A 19,224-nucleotide genomic window follows, 5' to 3' on the forward strand; every position below is an offset into this window, starting at 1 on the left:
GTCGACAAGGAGCAAGCTTGGGTACACATTTATATCTTATACAAGATAATGGACTTGAATCAACTCAGAAAAAACAACCCAAGAAACCCTGTCTGAGGGAGATTAATGGTGAAGTTCCTTTTCACAGTATGAATTGTTCTCCTGGTGCTGCTCCTGGTTTGCTCCTACACCATTCAGTAAACCAGGATTGAGTTACTGACTTGATGGTATTGGTACAGTAGTGATACTTTAGCCAGACCATCAGGCTACAGATTGAAGCTGAATACAATTCTGCTGCTGCTGATGGCTCACAGAACCTCATATCTGCTCAGCATTGACTTGCTAGAACTGTCCATGTCTGCCCCATTTAAACTGGTGCCAGCCAACATGATATAAAGATCTACAAACTCTTTTCAACTTTTTGATCCCATCTCAGCTTACAGTACGTACCAATTCATGCTTTTTCATCTTAGAACCTCCATAACCATCTCATTAATTTAAAAAAAAACAAATAAAATTATGTTGCGCAGGAGTCGGTGTTGGACTGGGGTGGACAAAGTTAAAAATCACACAACACCAGGTTGTCATCAACAGGTTTATTTGGAAGCACTAGCTTTCGGTGTGCTGCTCCTTCACCTACCTCACAACTACCTGATGAAGGAGCAGCACTCTGAAAGCTAGTGCCCCAAATAAACTTGTTGGTCTATAACCTGGTGTTGTGTAGTTTTTAACTGTATAAAATTAGACAGAAGAAATTTATTAAATGGTCACCAGATGGCACTGCAGGCTGTGAGTATTAATTTAAGCAACCATTCCAACACAATACTTGCTTACAAACAAAAGAGTATTCTTGGATATCCAATCTTTCTATTAATGTTTATTTACAATACCAAACAAGTGTTAACAATAAGCATTGAATTAAATTAAGATGCTTTGTCCGTATTTTGTCTCAACTCCAAACAGCAAATGTCAGTTAAAGAAGAAAAACATTGAACTATATAATATCTTTAATTACCTCAAAACACCCCAACACGTTTTTGAGATCTTATAACAAAGGGAACACAGTGATCCTATGTAGTTATATCACATCAGATCATTCTTTGCTTCTAGTGGTGTGGTTGAGGGATAAATATTTGTTGACATAATGGGGCCTATTTCTCTGTTTTTTTACCACGTCATGGACTTCAATCTTTTACATTTGCCTGACAGGACACATTATTTAAATATTGCATCTGCAACACAGTACCTTTGATAATGCGGCACACCCTCAGAATGAGGCTGAGGCACTAGAGGTCCTGGTGAGGGGAGATAAGAACACAGATCTGGAAGTCATTCTGTCAGGGAAGAGCTGCAGGGAAGAGTCATGAAAAAACATTATGCAGCACCTTATAAGATCCAGGACAAGGTCCAGCCTGACCTGCGAGACCCACTGTCGTGGAAGAGACCAAGACCCATGTCAGAGAGGAAGGGGATTCCAGCTGCCCAGCTCAAACTCATGAATTGTTGTGTGTAACATCCTCTCTTATTTGGATAGAGTCGTATAAAGAGTAAATAATGTGTGAAAAAGTTCACATTGTGTTGTTAATAAGGAATATCTTACTAATAAAATCGAGGAATCACAAACCGAATTCTATGCCCCATCTCACTAACAAGAACACGTGGGTCAAGTGTTTTAGTATGTAAACTTGTCAAAGAGTCCAAAGGACAGACTGCAACAATTCAAGAAATTTGCTCATCCCCAGATGCATAAGGACAGTTAGGAATAGACAATAAATGCTGACCCCACCTGTGAAACCTACATCTCATAAATGCGTGAAAAAGTGCTGACTTTGCCAGAGATCTTCATACCCTAAAAATTAATCTTGAGAAAAATTACATCAAACCTGGATTTTAATTACATTTATTTCTTCTTTCGTAAAATATCCAGCAAGATTTTAAGTGCTATTACACTTCTAAGGACTTTATCACTGGCTGGCAAAAGAAATTTGTTTAGTTATTGTTGTTATTGAAAACCCATACAGTTTATCAATGTTGTCCACAACATGTCAATGTTCTCAGCAACATCACAATCCTGCCGATCAGCAAAACTCTTCCCATTGTAAATGTACCATGTTCTGCTTTGCTATTAAGCAGCTCAACTTGCAGCAGAACCTAGATTAAATCAAGGCTTGGAGTGACAAATGACTAACATGAAAAGACTCATCCACCCCTTCCTGTTGACCTTCAATAGCATTTCCAGGATGATGTATACATCCTCAACCTCCTCAGAAACATCACAGGCTAGAGGTTTAACTGCATTAGCTATATCAATAACCGGGCTATAAGAGATGGGCACAGGCTGGGTATACAGTATCAACTGGTTCACCTCATGATACTTTAACACTGCTCAACAAGAAGATCGGGGTAATGTGATTGGTCAGTTGGCAAGTGCTGGGCATTTGTAGACTCGAATGCCCCATTGGCCCCATTCCTGATGTCACACCACCCTCCCGCCACAATTTTACCGAAGGCATGGGGACGTTTGCCCATGCTTTCATCATCTGCAAATTTATTTACTTTGACAATACGTCCCAACTCTATGATTTTGACCAAGAAATTGGACAAGAGCAACAAGGTCAGGTGCATGCCATCACATTTTCTCCTCTCAGACACACACTGTTCTCATTTGGACTTCATCACTACTGGGTTAAAATGCCGCAATGTCTCCTACCCAATACCATCAACCAAGGAAAAATGTCCAATACCACTCTCACAGGGAAAGCACAGATGGGCATTACAAATGAACATTGTAAATACTGGCTTTATTCCTAGCGTGTCAGAAATTTCTCCAATAACTGAGAAAACCATTCAAAACATGTATTTGTAAGAGGACAGTCTGCAGATATTGAAGTTCAAAAACAATACGAGAGGTGCAGTGCAAAAATTGGCAGTGAATTTAAAAAACAGTAAATAAATAAAACCTAAAAACAACCAGGGGACAAAGGATGTTGCAAAAGGCACATTTTATCTGTCTTTCAATAGAGTGAAAAGCTGTTCTCATAATGGCAATCAAAACATTTCATTATGTTTGCTTAATTTATCAATTTGTTGTTTCAAGTCAAAGCCGGAACACCACTCAATACACTTCTTCCAGCCATTCTTCATGTTTCAATTTTGCAAAAATCTAAAAAGAAAGTGAACAATGTGTTCATTTTTTAAAATAAGTGACTTCAAAATATGCTGAAATATTGAGAACAATTTTGAGATGAACCAGTAAAATTTAATTCTAACTCTCTTCTGAAAGATCCACTAACTAATTTCAATTTTTTTCTACTTTGGTGAAGTTTAGTATACTTGCTGTATCGGGATTCTTGGCTTGTGACTGTATTTTGGACACTCAACAACTCTCCCAGATTCACCTGTTCAAAGTAGGAGTTGGGTCGAAATGGTGATGGTGGTTATGAGGTGAAGGAGATATGAAATAAACTAAAGGCTACAAACAAATAGCTTACATGTCACTCATCTCCGAGAAGCTTCTTGTGTTAACTTATTTCAGGTTATAACATTATATGTATATGAAGTTTACATCGTGTACATTATCTTTCAGTTGGGTTCACTGATAAATGACACCACTGCAGGGGTGGCATGGTGGCTCAGTGATTAACACTGCTGCATCACAGCACCAGGCACCTGGGTTCGATTCCAGCCTCAGGTGACTGTCTGTATGGAGTTTGCACATTCTCCCTATGTCTACGTCGATTTCCTCCCACAATCCAAACCTGTGTAGGTTAGGTGAATTGGCTATGCTAAATTGCCCATGGTGTTTGTAGAGGTTAGGTACATTAGTCAGGGATAAATGTAGGGGAATGGGCTTGGGAGAGTTGGTGTGGACTTTTTGGGTCAAAGGGCCTGTTTCCATACTGTAGGGATTCTTGTGCCATCCAGTCTCTTGCAAACAAATGTTCTTCTTTTGTTTTGCTTCAAATTAGAAATCCCACCTGGTAGCCAGAATATGGACCAACATTCATATGGCAGGAAATATTCTGGATTTTCATCATCCTGTACTTACATGCCAGCAGTGAGATTTCATTGTTTTTTTACACAGCTCTTGTATCTTTTTCCCACTATTTCCCACTATTTCCCAGTCTATATTTACTCCTGCCAGCACAATAGCTCCTCTACTGTTCTTTAATTCCATCCAAATATACATTATGCTTTGGTCACTGATCATCATCTTTACACTCTTGTTATTATAATAGCTTTGTTGAATAATACTACCACCAATCCTTTCCTATCTATCCTGAATGCGTTTTAGTCAAGAACATTAAATTGCCAATCCTCTCCATCTTTGAACTAGGTTGCTGGTAATGTTGCTATATCATAGTGTCTGTAGCACAGAAAACTCATTTATATACATGCACTTCAAAGCCATCTTAGAATGCTTCAAATTGGCTTCAATCACTGATCTTTCCTATGTCAGAATTGAGTTTAATTTGCTATTTCCAGGCAGCAGTGCATGCTGCAGTTTTTGATGTTACACCCTGGTGCTGAATCCTCTGTCAAATCAGTTTATAATTCTCCCCAGTACTAGATAACACACATCCATAACATTGGACTGAGCTCCATGGAGGTGCAACACATCTACCTTTGGCAGATTCCTACAGGTTCAGAACTGATCCTAATACCCCCTGAAATCTGTTGTCCTACCTCCTGCCCAACTCCTCTGGCCATGCATGAACCAGTTTCATCTTACTAGTCTTGTACTCACTAGAGTGTTGTACAAAAAATAATCCAGGTACTAAGTTTGAGGTTTGTTATTCTGTGAATTTTATAGTCCTGTGGACAGAATTAGCAAGTGCTGGGCATTTGTAGAATTGAGCACCCCATTGGCCCCATTCCTGATGCCACACCACACTGCTGCCACAATTTTACCAAAGGCATTGGGATGCTCACCCACTTGTGGGTCAACTAAAGCCCTGAAGTGGCTAATTAATGACCAGTGACATACCTTCTCCTGACTCTTGTGGGTTTCTATATACGGCAAGGGAAGCTGATGTTAAATTCCTCGACTGGAAGGTCTCACTGTTTACACCAGAGGCCAGTGATTAGCCAAGGGTGGTACCTCCTTTATAGAATCATAGAATCCCTACCGTGCAGATAGATGCTTTTCGGCCCATTGAGTCTGCACCCACCCTCCGAAAAGCATCCAACCAAATTCATGCCTCTACCCTATCCCCACAGCTAATTCACCTAGCCTACACATTCCTGAACACTTTGGGCAATTTAGCATGGCCAATCCATCTAACCTGCATATCTTTGGACTGTGGGAGGAACTCAGAGCATCCAGAAGAAACCCACACAGACACAAGGAGAATGTACAAACTCCACACAGACAGTTGCCTGAGGCTAGTATTGAACTCGGGTCCCTTGCGCTATGAGGCAACAATACCGACTACTGTGCCACTCATCTGCTACATCCATCAGAACACCCTCCTCCTCAACATGGTCATATTATCCCTCACTTGATGAAGCACTGAACTTGAGAATTGCTGAGAAAAGAGACATGCTGTTGAAGCTTTTTGTCTTGCACTTACCTGCTTTTGTGTGTTTAAAATGGCTGACTTTCTTTCTTACCTGCTTGAGTTGAGCTACCTCTTAGATCTCAGAATTCTTCTGTGCATTGTTTGTTATCAATTTAACACGAGATGCATAACTGTTTCAAAAGCAAAATAGAAATATTATTTAAATTTCAGCATTTTATGGAAGAATATTTGCTTTTCTTACCCAGTTTGACCACTCTGTGACTTAAGTTCTGTGCCAGCATAATTGATTCATAACCTGCCTTGAAATGGCCCAGCAAGCTCTTCGATTGTATCAAAATGGCCAAAATGAACTATAGTGATTCAAGATCCCCATCACCTTTTAATGGACAGTTAGTAATGTAGAAAAACTGCTGGATTTGCACATCAAATTAACAACTACATGTTAAGAATTAGTAAGTTAAATCAGTACTTCAGAAAAGCAGAAAAAGTTCTCATGTTTAAAAATAAATCATGAAAATATTTATTTGCAGTCACATCCGCATGTCAATTAAATACTATAATAAAATGAAACATTTTATAGTAGTTAACAATGTTTACTGGTAATATCCAACTCACCTACAGATTATTGAACACATTAGAATAATAATAAATAGTGAATAAGGACATACAGAATGATACAATTTGCTTGCTCTGCTTAAAATAATTAGGAAATCTGTTCACAGGTTTGAACAACAATTTAAGTTAGTGCCATCTGTTCATTCTAAAACAGGACTAAATGCATGGCAAATATATAATCCAGGTTGTTACATCTCTCGCCATCCTGTGGTGGTACAGGAGGTGGTGCACTGATAGTCTTTGTAAAGTTTTCCTGACCTCATCTCATTGATAATGGTGACTGCAACTTTTAGTTAAAACAGAGTGTGTGTTCCAAATGCACAATACCGTTAATGATGGCCACCAGGAATCAATTGCATAAGTATAGATAGGCCCAGATGTTGTTAGCATTGTGTGCCAGGAATCTCTGTTGTTGTCTCAAGAATGAGCTGAGATTCTAATTTTGCCATTTTTAGTTGAAGGTTTTGGTTGTGTGAGATTCATTCTGCCTATCCTGCTATGGCTTGAGTGAATTTACTCATACAATCTTCCACTCTTAATGTTATCAATTACTCAGCATAGTCAATAAGACCATAAGAAATAGGAACAGGAATAGGCTGTTGGCCCTTCAGCCTGCTCCCGCCATTCAGTACAATCATAGCTGATCAAACATTCCTCCCATCTACTTTCCTGCATTTCCCATAACCCTTGGTTTCAGTGCTGATCCAGAATCAAACTATATCAGCATTAAATTAAGATGACAACTCTGCCTCCATGGTTCGATTGTGACAAGGAGTTCCCAAGACTGACAACCCTTTGAGAAAAGAGATTCCTCTTGTCCCAGTCTTAAACTGGAGTCTCTTTATTCTGAGACTATGCCCTCTGGTCCTAGACTCTCCATTGAGTGGAACCGTCCTCTCAACATTTATCGTGTCAAGTCCTTTAGAGATCCTACATTTTTCAATGAGATCACCTCTCATTTTTCTAAATTTAGATATTTAACTTTTGCTCATAAGATAATCCCTCTATACCAGAGATCATGCAACCAGAGTTGCAGTAAGAGTTCCCTACTCGTACTCCAACCCTTTGAAATAACAGCCAACCTTCCATTAGCTTTCCTGATTATCTGCTGCACTTGTGTGTGAGCCTTCATGCACAAATATGCCCAAGTCCCTTTGTATTACAGCTTTCTACAGTTCTTCTCCATTTAAATAAGACTCGGTTCTCCCTTGGAGAAAGTGAGGACTGTAGATGCTGGAGATCAGAGCTTAAAAATATGCCCAAAACGTCGATTCTCCTGTTCCTTTGATGCTGCCTGACCTGCTGCACTTTTCCAGCAACACATTTTTAAGCTCGGTTCTCCCTCCCAAAGTTAACAACCTTTCACTTTCCTAAATTATAGTCAAAATGCCAACTTTTTGCAAACGTACTTAATTTATAAATATCTCTCTGCAAACAGTTTGTAGTCCTCTTGCAACTTTCTTTCCACCTATTTTTGTGCCATTTGCAAATTTGGCTCACTTCCTGCAGGTGATTAATATACATTGTACTTGTTGAACACTTTCTGGAAGTCCAAAAACAATGCATTTACTGGTTCCCATCTATCCACTCTGGTTGAGACTTCTTCAAAAAAACTCATAAATTAGTCAGACAGGATTTCCCTTTCATGAAGCCATGCTGGTTCTGCTTGATTAGTTTACAGCTTTCCAAATGTTCTGCTATTACTTCCTTAATTTGGGACCTTTCTTGGGGAATTGTGTGGCCAGAGAAGTGGAAGTGTTCACCAGTGCCAACATTTTATGGCTTTCATTGTCCGTGGCACTATTTGCAACGCACCACCATTACAGGGCCAATGTGAAATTCGGTCAGTTCACTCAATTTAATGAGTCAAACAATCAAATAGCAGTAGTCACTCTGCTTATTATCTGCATGCCTGTTTACATATATGAAAAATCAGGTTTCAAAGGTATCACTTAAAACAAACATTACTAAATTTGTTAGTTCCCAAAGTATATGTGATCATAGTTTTGTATAGATTAGGCAGATATCTCTAAACTATCACACAGGCCAGAATTTTGATCCTTGTTTTGGGGCCAGAACAGCTTACCCCTTGGTGTGAAATATGATATTACCATTCCTCTTAGTCTATAAAAAATATTATAGAATCCTAAGCATCAGTTTGGAATGGTGGATAGCTTTTTGTTTGCCAGTGTGTCAAACCACAACAACACACTTCTTCTGCTTTACTCTACTCTTTTGTTTGAAGTTGAATACTCACGTCAATGAGCTGATGCTTTCCTCAGCATTGTAATCTGCTGGGGAAATGTTCACAAACATGAGTGTCTTTGAATTCCCACCCAATGAGTCCTGCATCAGCAATGTGAGTTTGTTACTGTGGTATGGAATGAAGGATTGTTCCCCTGAGAGAGCAGAGATGACATCGCCCAATGATCTCAGAGACTCGTTGATGGAATTAGCTTCCTGTGATCCTCAGAAGATAAAAGTACACAGGTAAACTTTTAATTAATGATTTCTGCATGCTATTGAAAAATTATTTTTTAAAAATCATTTTCTTTTCATTAGTAGTGTTTCAATTTTTAATTTTGTTGCAGATAGTGTTTCCTCCGCATACCACAAAGAGACATATGATCTGGTCACAAACCAATTATGTAGCTTAGACAGTAGTGAAACCTTGGATGCAAGAGAGTTAATGGTGTAATTATACAATCTGTCTAACTCTCCTCTGTCTTTCACATTCATCCATCCAACCTTTCATCAGAATAAATCACCACCTCAACACATATTTGGGTCAGGTGTTCCTCAATATTACATCCAGATTTTAAGTATGGGAAGGAAATAATTTATCCTGCAGTCCCTTAATTACAATTTTTGACCACTTTATATAAATGTATTCTCATTGTGGTCTGCTCTGTATTTGTTTTGTTTTAACATTTTCACAGTAAACTCAAAGTTCTACTAAAAATGGAAAAACTCACCAACGAAGTGCAGATTCTTAAACCTGCTGTACCTGATGTGCAATACTAAAGATTAAGTGAGTTGATACTTTCAAGTTTAAGACTCAAAGAAAAAACCCACAGCTAGTAGGATTGGCACCTTCGGCTGAGATGAAATCGATACAATGTCTGTCACTTCTGTTGGGTTGTGCTCATTCAAAAAATTGCAGGTTCTTGTTTATTAGCAGGCCAGTTCTTGCACTAATAATGACGGTGTATTGTCAACATTATTGTTGCGATGAAATTGGCAGCAAATTTGGTGCTCAAGCACAGAATAAGGTGGAAATCCAAAAAATTGGTATCTATGATTCTATACACTGCAGAGGGAATGCAGTATTGCAAAAGGATATAATGAGTTGGAGATTTGTGTAAATCTGTCAGTGATGTCCACAAGATGCCATGAAGCAAGGATGGAATAGTCTGTACAGGTGAGTGATGTACTGACAGAAAACCATATTAAGTACAAGGTGTAACCCAAATGCCTACCAGGGGCAGTAGGTAGACACCCTTCAGTAAGAAGAAGCTATGGGCCATGTATCATAGACATAGTACTAGGTGATCAGCAGGACAGCCAAATCTACAATCTGTAGACTAGAGCTTCAAGTGACAAGCCTCATGGCAACACAAACTAAGTTTATAGTTGAGATGTGGTATTTACATTAATGAGTAGGAGGAGCTTGTTAGCAATCATTCAAACTGTTGACAATTCACCCATCAAGCTTTGAGTCCAAATGCCTCAGTGTTAGCAGCAGCAGAAGTGGAAAAGGAAAGAAGAAGAAACAAGTCCTAAACTCCATCCTCCTTATCACATCTCAAGTGCTCAAAGATCTGCGGGGAGTCAGCCCGTTCAGTCACATGAAAATCCATTGGAGAAATTTGTGACTCTTAGGTGATGTCATCCATAAACAAAAGATCAATCAGCAATAGCAACATTACCCCAGTTTACAATCACAGAAGTCAATGAGATTTGCAAGACCTTATCCATTACACTGTTCTTAATGTAGGAACTCTTGGAAAAATTATGCCTGTTTTGTTTTAATGCCAACCAATCTTTTTTAAAATCATTTTATTTTGCTGTCAGCTAACAGCTGTCAGCAAGTACCATCGATTAGGTTTACCTTAAGCAGCAGAACTCCCAGGTGTACACCAAATAAGCATTTGCTAATATATGGCATCTTATTATATCAGTGGTAATGTAAAAAAATGTTTTCTTCCTTTGAAATGATGATTATTGTGCACAGCAAATACCCGATTAAATAGCAATGTGAGAAGAGTTAATGTCTTGGTGGTGACTGAGAAAGAAAATTTGGCTGGCAGACTTAGAAAATTCCCTGCTCTTCTTCAAATTGTGTCACAAAATATTCAATCCCTGAGTGAAACTATAGTTTAATGCCTTATCCAGAGAATGACATCTTGAACGATGCAACACTTCCTCTTCAGTAAAGATTAGCTTATGAATTTGCAGAGGGATATGGACAGGGTTTAATTCCATGACCTTTTGATTTAGACGTGACAATGCTGTGGGCTTAACTAAGTTGACATGACAGAACTACCCACAATTAAAATGTTCAGTCTGTGCAATACTGTGGGAGGTACACTATATCTGTAAGTTGTGGTTTTCTAATTGTGCAGTTAATGAGTGATTGTCACATTGAAAAGTCAGGTACCTCCCCATGCACTATTTAAATTAATGACAAATGTGACAAAGTCCATTCCTCAATTCCTAACATATATTTCCATTGTTGGCACAAAGTTGGAAATCATAGAAATTCAAGGCATAGAAGGACAGGCATGTCTATGAGAGAATCTGAATAGTTTACGACAGCATGAAACTTATCATCATATGTGATGGATCCATGGCAGACTGAGCAGAGAAACAGAGTAAGAAGTTCAATAGACCAGTATACTATCTATTCAGTAACAATAAATTTAGTACAACAAAATGATATTTAAAAGGAAGGACAAACCATTTTCAATTCTCAATTTTCTAGTGACTCAATAATGTTTTGGAAGGATCAGTCAGTTAGATACCTTGCTATCATAAATAACAAGTAGCGATTTGAAAGAGAGAAAACTAATGAAAATGTGGAAGAGAATGACCTTCAGCTGATCATCTGTTGCTCCTGTTTTGAATGCTCTCTCACTTCCTGCTAAATCAATCATACTGAGCTTTCCATAAGTTACAGCTCCATCACTGAGACTGGTACTTTTTATTGTCACTCCAACAATCAGATGGGATCGTGAATTTTCATTGTTCGTTTCTGGAAAAAAATGAGAAAATGAATGAACTGACATACAACAGGCTGCATGTGACTACAAAGTTGGCATTACACATTTTGGGATTACTTGTTATATCTAGGAAAATCAATTTATACCACATAAAAAATGAGAATTAGTAAAGTGAGAGGGGAGTAGCCCCCTGATTTGGGTCAAGACCCATTTATGCTAAGTTTCTGTTCCATTCTGACTCTGAGGCAAATAGCGATAGGGCTTCTTATCCTGGTATTTTCTCTGTACTAACATCAAGAGACAGGATTGTCAGAAACATTCTGCCTCTGAGAGGAAGTCATGTTAAAATCTTCCTGAGTCCATGAGCTGGAGCCTAAATGGCACTGGTATTGGAGTGAGTAAGTACCTATGTTATTTTTTAAATGGCCCTCGCCCTAGAATTTGGAGCAGAGCAAAGGTGAGGGTAAACTCCAGCAACAAAGCACTAAGACAGTACTATTTAGGTTTTGATCACCTGTTACTAACTATTGGTTAAATAACTCAGTTTGGGTTCCAGTAATCTAACAACTATTTCCACTGTTGCATATTTTGAAGTTAGAACATTCCCTACAGTATGGAAACAGGCCCTTCAGCACAACAAGTGCACACCAACCCTCTGAAGAGTAACCTACCCAGACCCCTTCCTCTACCCTATATTTACCCCTGACTAGTGCATCTAACATTATGGGTAATTCAGCATGACCAATTCACCTGACCTGCACATCTTTGGAGTGTGGAAGGAAACCAGAGCACCCAGAGGGAACTCACTCAGACATGGGGTGAATGCGCAAACTCCACACAGACAGATGCCCAAGGCGGGAATCAAACCTGGGTCCCTGGTGCTGTGAGGCAGCAGTGCTAACCACTGAGCCTTCATGCCACCCAAAACTTTGTACACAGGAATGCACAAATGAGGAGCAGGAATCGGCCTTTCAGCCCCTCAAGCCTGATCTGCCTTTCAGCAAATTCATGTTTATGTTTCAAATTCAACATTCACACATGCTCCTTGATAACCTTTGATTCTGTTGCCTAACAAGAATCTGTCCATTTCCACCTTAACAATGTCCAAAGAAATTACCTCTACTGCCTTCTGAGGCAGAGAGTTTGAAAGTTGTACAACGCTCATAATTGTTTTCCCTTTATTTCTGTCCTAAAGGAGAAGCCCCTCATTTTTTAACTGTGCTCCTACTTCTGGACTCACTCACAAGGGGAAACATCACCTCTACATCCACCTTGTCAAGAATGTTCAGGCGTCTTATCTATTCAGTTAAGTAACTTTTCTAAATTCTAGTGGACATGTATCCAGTCTACCCAACCTATCAACATAAGAGAACACACTCTTCCCAGGTTTAAGTCTAGCAAGCTTCCTCCAAAATATCTCAGTAGCATCAACATCTTTTAAATAAGAAGAGCAAAGCTGCATGCATTATTCTACGTTTGGTCTCACCAATGTCATGTCTCACTAAATCAAACTTTTAGTTTCAATTCCTTTCATAGTAAAGGATAGCATTCCATTAGCTTTCTTGATTACATACTGTACCTGTATGCTAACATCTTCTGATTCATGTACTAGAAAACCTAGATCCCACTTTGGAATTCTGCAGTCACTTTCTATTTAATAGGGTGGCATGGTGACTCTGTGGTTAGAACTGATGTCTTATAGCACCAGGGACCCAGGTTCAATTTCACTCTCAGATGACTGCCCGTGTGGAATTTGAACATTCTCCCTGAGTCTGTATTGTTTTCTTTTGGGTGCTCCAGTTTGTTTCCACAAACAAAGATTTGCAGATTAGGTAGACTGGCCATACTATATTGCCCATAATGTCCAGGGATGTGGATTAGACATGGGAAATGTTGGGATACGGGGACAGGGTGAAATGCTCTTCAGAGGATCAGTGGGCCAAATGCTCTGCTTTAACACAGTATGGCTACCATGCTTTATTATTCTCCCTGCCAGTGTGAACAAATTCACATTTTTCCACATTATCATCAGTCAGATTTTTACCCAATGTATATTATGGTCTGCAACTTCCTTGTGTCCTTTGCACAACTTTCATTCTTAGCTATTTTTAGATCATCTGGAAGTTTAGTTAACATACTTTCACTCCTCTAATCTAAGTTATTGATATCAATTGTAAAATGTTGATGGTCTGGCACAGACGTCTTTCTATCAGACTACCGTCCTACCAAGCATATTCCCACTGTTTTCCTTCAAATAATTCCCTGATTTTTCACTCTAATTCAGATCCTGAAAAGAAAAATGAGAAAGACTGTGAAACAACCTGACAATATGTTTTTTCTCATGCCATGCTGGATGAACTTGACCCCGATACATTCCCTAGCTTTGCCAGTACTTTTAAAAAATATTTTTGGAAATGGATCTGTTTGTAGATCTATCTGGATTTATGTTAAATTCCTGCAAAGCTCTTAGAACTGATCAGGAGAGTGCTAGAGGGCATCTTGGTTATCTACACAAGTACGTTATGACCTAAATGACATGTATGCATTTTGTCTATCAGTCTGAGATATTTAAATAGGAATCATCAACAAAGAAAAACTCATTAGCTGCTGGCAAGTAGTTTTGCATTCGGGAATTCTAGAAACTAATTCTGCAAATCCATTTCCTGGACCTAAGAATGAAATTATTTTTCTGTTTAAAAAAAAGATCTTTGTAATAACAGAAGGTAAGGTTAAGAGATTAGAACTCTGCACTTAGATTTGTATGCTTTTTTTTTGGATGTAGAAGAAAGAATCACAATAAAAAGGTGAATGTCCAAGATATTGAGAAAAAAGATGGGATGAGGATACACTTCTAACTATTCAGGATCTTTTAATGCACATACAACCATGTGGCATATTTAATTTAATGCATGCTTTATATGTCTGATAGATTTTTAATGAACATATAACTCACCCATCTCCCCTTCTTCAATACAAGTACAATGCATAATTACCAAATAGGTGTCAACCTTAGATAATATGATGAAATAAACAAGACACTTGCAATCCCCTCCATTAAAATCATATGATGCATTAAACTAACAGTTACACAAACTTTGGCCTTATTTGATAAATAGATGGTTTTCTGTGACATGTCCCATCTTACTTGTGGCTGCTGTGTGGCGATTTGTACAACCCTGCTCAAACAATGCATAGAGCATTTCTGCACTGGTGACCTCCTTTATTTCTGCTCCTTGGATGTATACAAATCCTTTTCTATCCCTCCTTACTTCAAGCTTTGTAGTGGAACCTTCACAAGGGTTGATGAAAAGGTCCAAAAGTTGATCATTATGTAACTCCAACATGTAAGTCAAGACCTAAGTTAAACAATGATACAGAAGCCAGTCAACAAAATGCCAAAATAATGGACTGAGACGAATGTACCTTCCATTTAAAACAGAATCGCTATTGAAACAATATGGAAGACCCCAGGCCTGGCAATCAGGTAGGACGTTCTTGTACTATGAGTGGGAAATAACAGACGTACATATTAAATGAACTAATTTAATGTTACTATAATCAACGATACACCCACCAGAAGAACCAAGCTCTACATCTGGCACTACAGGCTGAATTTTCTCAGCCCCTGAATGAAACAGGCAATCATAAGTCAGAACGGAGAATGTTACAAGATTGGCAAAAAGAGCATTCACTGATAGAAAATGTCCGACTCTGAAAGTAGGTTTTGAATGGGGAATCAAGAATCTTGCTAATGAGCATCAAGTGGCCTATTTGCATGAACTTACGTGAGTGCCTAATCTCTCCTCATTCAGTTACCTATTCTCCCATGTGCTAGAGAAAAACTTGATTGTGACAATTCTCAACATGAAAGTCACAGTGGGTCCATGGCAACTCCTTGGCACCACTTGCTCCACCGGACTTCCATCTTGGACAGCAGTCCAGCAGTCCCAACCTCACAACTAAGTTCCATGGACAGGGGTCTAACAGTTCACTCCAAACACAGTCTACTGTATTGTCCTTGCATTCTATGTTCTACACAGCTGGAGCAGGCAAAGAGATGGTGTGCTGGACACAGAATTGCTGGAAGAATGACTTCAGTCTTCCAAAGAGGAAGATGAGGACTTTGAGCTGGAGGTACATCATTTTCAGTAGGATAGAGCTGTGCAACATCAGGCACAACAAGCCAGTCAGGACATAATTGACATCAGGTTCCAGCAATTGAGAGCTGGGTGCATTAATCACTCATTGACTGGAAACTTGTTGTTTATCAAAAGACATGCTGTCCCTAATAAGCTAAGCATTTCACTACCTCAGATATTGAGGAGGCGGGGGGCGGTAGCACACCCTTAGACAGGTTTTTTTACATGCTATGGCACTATGGCAGCATCATTTTTGTAGCTGAAGCACTATGCACACACTGAAGGGCAGCTCCTGGCTGGCAGTGCTTGATCTGAACATGGCTGGACTGTAAGCATGGTTTCAGGAATCCTGAGGTATTGACAATGCCAAATACTTCCACTGTTGGGACTGAATGCTAGTGGGCACTGTAGTGGAATGAGGTAAACTGTGAAGAATTGAATAAGATAACTTGCTAGAGTTTACAGAGAGAAACCCTCCATGAAACACCCTGAAACTGACAGTTTTCTGGTATGATCCAGCCCTTTGTTGGGAAAATCCAAAAATCATCCCATAATAATAGGGTTTACTGAAGAAATAGACTAAATGCTCTGAAATGAATCACATCCAATTATTTTGTGTACTACTTTCTCTCCTAGCTCCTCAGGCTATTTGAATCAGTGTCTTATGGTGGACATTAAACTCCAGGAGCTTGGGGTTTCTTTTAGTTTAATATGCATCCATTTCTTCTTGGTGAAGGAAAGAAACAAAACTGTAGATGTTGGAAAACTGCAACAGAAACAGAAAATCCTGGGAACACTCAGCAGTTCAAGAGGCTTTCATAGAAAACAACTAGCACTTAATCAATTCTGCTAAAGAAGTCGGGTTTGTGTGGCTCCATGCGTTTGTAAAAACATTAGTGTGACAGACAGTGAGATCTACTTAGTAATCATTCATGAAGCAGATATGTTGTTTTCTCTATGTTAGAATATTTTTCCCTTTCCAGGTTTTGCCTTTAACAATGCACTTTCAAAAATTTTAATGGAACTTTTGCACAACTTCCATTTTTTTTGCTGTACTGCACTTCAAAATAAGGTGTCAATACTCAATATGTCAATGGTCACTGCAAATGCAGGCCCTTCATGTTATCTCCTTTTTATTTGATTTGTTTCTTTGGTGAGAAGTGGAATGGAAGGCTTGTATTGCAGCAACCATTGAGCTGGCAATAAGGATTGAGCCCTAAGGTAAAGTAAAAGCAAAAATACTGCAGATACTGGAAATCTGAAATAAAACCTGTAAGTGCTGGAAATAATCAGAAGGTCTGGGAGGATCTATGGTGAAAGAAACCAAGTTGAAAGCAATGAAGGTGAACAAGATAAAACAGTGTAAAAGAATTCCAGTTGGACAGTTGAACTGGAAGAGAATTGGCAATGAATTAGACACTAAAATAAATGTAAGTTACAGCAAGAAACTGGAAATTCCCAGCACGTTCGGCAGACTCTGTGGTGAGAGAAGCAGAGTTAAGTGCACGTGCTCTGAAGAAATCTTATTCTTTGTTTCTCTCGACACAGATGCCACCAAACCTGCAGAGTATTCCCAGTGCTTCCTGTTTTTATTTCAACTTTAAGGGGCTGTGAATCAGATGATCCGAGAGTTGTCATTCACTCCAAAGATATCTTCATGCTTTCAATACCATACATCAGAACCTCAGACATACAGAATTTGTTACACAGAATATTTGAAATTAGAGACAAGTACTAAAACATTCAAGGTTTATGAGTAAGTTTTAAAAAAAAATTATATTGTTTTACCATCTCACCTTAAATGTAAAGTTTGCTTGGTTTTCATGTATAATTTGAAATATTCTCTTGAATGCTCTGGGTATTATTCCTAGATTTGCTGGTTCCTTCTCTCCAATCATTGTGAATGTTTTCCCAGAGCCTGTCTGACCATAAGCAAAGATGCACACATTGTAGCCATCGACAGCTGACTCAATTAGCCTGTAGGTGCACAATGCATTAATTACTGATTCAACGGTTAACCAGAATAATTACCTTCCAATAGTATAGGACAGTCCTACATTAATACAATACATACACAAAACATTGGTTCACGTATAGATGATTTTTATGCACTGACTTCCTATTATGCCCCGAAGAGAACATTTAACGTTTCCATGTATATGCATCAAACAAAATCAGCAACAGCACAGATAGGGTCAATTGATCAGTCTTTTAAAGTGAAATGGTGAATGAAATATAGGACTTTTTAAGAAATGGACTATGACAAAAGTCTTCCAACTTGTTCCAAATTCCATCAGCGATACTATTGAGACACCAAGGTGTGATGACATGTTATACGTTTCTTGAACTTGGTGATAACTTGGTTGCAAATAATCTTTATTGAATTTGACCTTCTCTTGAAATACTTAATATCTTAAGCAATGGTCACACAGAAAAAATAAATAACAACAAAACATGACAGATGGGTAAACTTTGAAATGAAAGAAAAGATGCTGGAAATACACAGTAACTCTGGCAGCATCTGTGGCAAGAGAAAGAGAGTTTAGGGATTGAATTTAATGTCCCCTCCCACTTCCCTGCAAAACAGTTAGAAGCCAGGGGACCTATTTAATAAGGTGTGAGGTGGAAGGCCTTCTCCAGTTTCACACAAACATCCCAAATTAAGCCAGGGTAATATCCCTGCCTCTGAATCTGCAGGCCCAGGTTTAAGTCCCAATGTCTTCAGAAATAACATCTCTGAACAGGTTGATTAGAAAGTACCTAAACATCTATTGTATCAGCGACAAGAGTGAGACCATGCTCACGGGCAGACTTGCTAGAATAATACAAGGAATGGCACATCCCCCTGCGTTGTATAGGCATTCTAATCAAACTCCATGAAGAAGCCACAGATATTGCATCTCCCCAGCCAGGTTTGTTTTGAGAGGTAACCATTGAAACTCTCTGCAATATCGATAATAGCCCCCATAGGTATCTTCTATAGCACACAAAGGCTTTGACCAGATGCAAAGGCAATCCTTTCATACAGTGACTCATCCAGGAACCCCAGTCATGTGACTGAAACCTGAACGTGGAACCTGATAGTGCCTTGAGAGACATGAGCTACAGAGCAAAATTTAGGAGAATTGTTTGAGAAATCCAGTGAAGTCTTTCGTGACATCAGGGCAATCAGTTACATTTTCCCAAAGAGGTCCAGACATCAGGATGAGATTCTCACTAGGGTGTGGTGAGAGATCCACTAATGGCGATTATAATGGGGGTTAACATTCTCATTAACTGCAAACCTCTCCTTATTAATAACACCCTCCTATTGTATCACAGAATGGTTAGAAACTGGAAGCCAAGACGTCCTGACGTGAAAATCCAAGCGGGAACCTAGTAATTCCAGCTTGCTACTTGCACCTCTGGACAATTATCTTGGACACCTAGCACTAATGTTTATGGGTACGCTTCCAGGTAGCAGTTGCACATACCTGTTGTTCACAGCAGTGGTGTCTATAACATTCCACTGTCTTTGTCCCATCATAGTACATCTCCAACGCACTTGCCTAAAATGCTATGTTTTAATGCTGCAATGGGAGCACCCATTGAAATGCTTCAGCAACGACACATTGCACACAAGAGCAGACGCCCAGCTGCTAGACTGGACTGGGTTGCACCTGAGGGCTGCTAGCTTGTTCTCTTAGGATTCACCTAGCATCTAGTTGGATTCTCAAAGCCTTGTCCTGCATTGCTTTTTAGTATGTT

At 39.1% G+C, this 19,224-nt stretch overlaps 1 protein-coding gene across 1 annotated transcript; it reads right to left on the reverse strand.

The window, feature by feature from the left end:
• Positions 1–3,094: 3,094 nt before the first annotated feature.
• On the reverse strand, positions 3,095–19,000 carry si:dkey-96l17.6 (kinesin-like protein KIN-14E). Its single transcript, XM_043705010.1, is given in 7 exon segments — positions 3,095–3,142; positions 5,593–5,671; positions 8,374–8,576; positions 11,210–11,370; positions 14,484–14,694; positions 17,274–17,454; positions 18,951–19,000. Coding segments are annotated over 7 exon segments (933 nt in total).
• Positions 19,001–19,224: the final 224 nt, after the last annotated feature.

Source organism: Chiloscyllium plagiosum, chromosome 2, assembly GCF_004010195.1.
Source record: "Chiloscyllium plagiosum isolate BGI_BamShark_2017 chromosome 2, ASM401019v2, whole genome shotgun sequence".
Lineage (NCBI taxonomy): Eukaryota > Metazoa > Chordata > Chondrichthyes > Orectolobiformes > Hemiscylliidae > Chiloscyllium > Chiloscyllium plagiosum.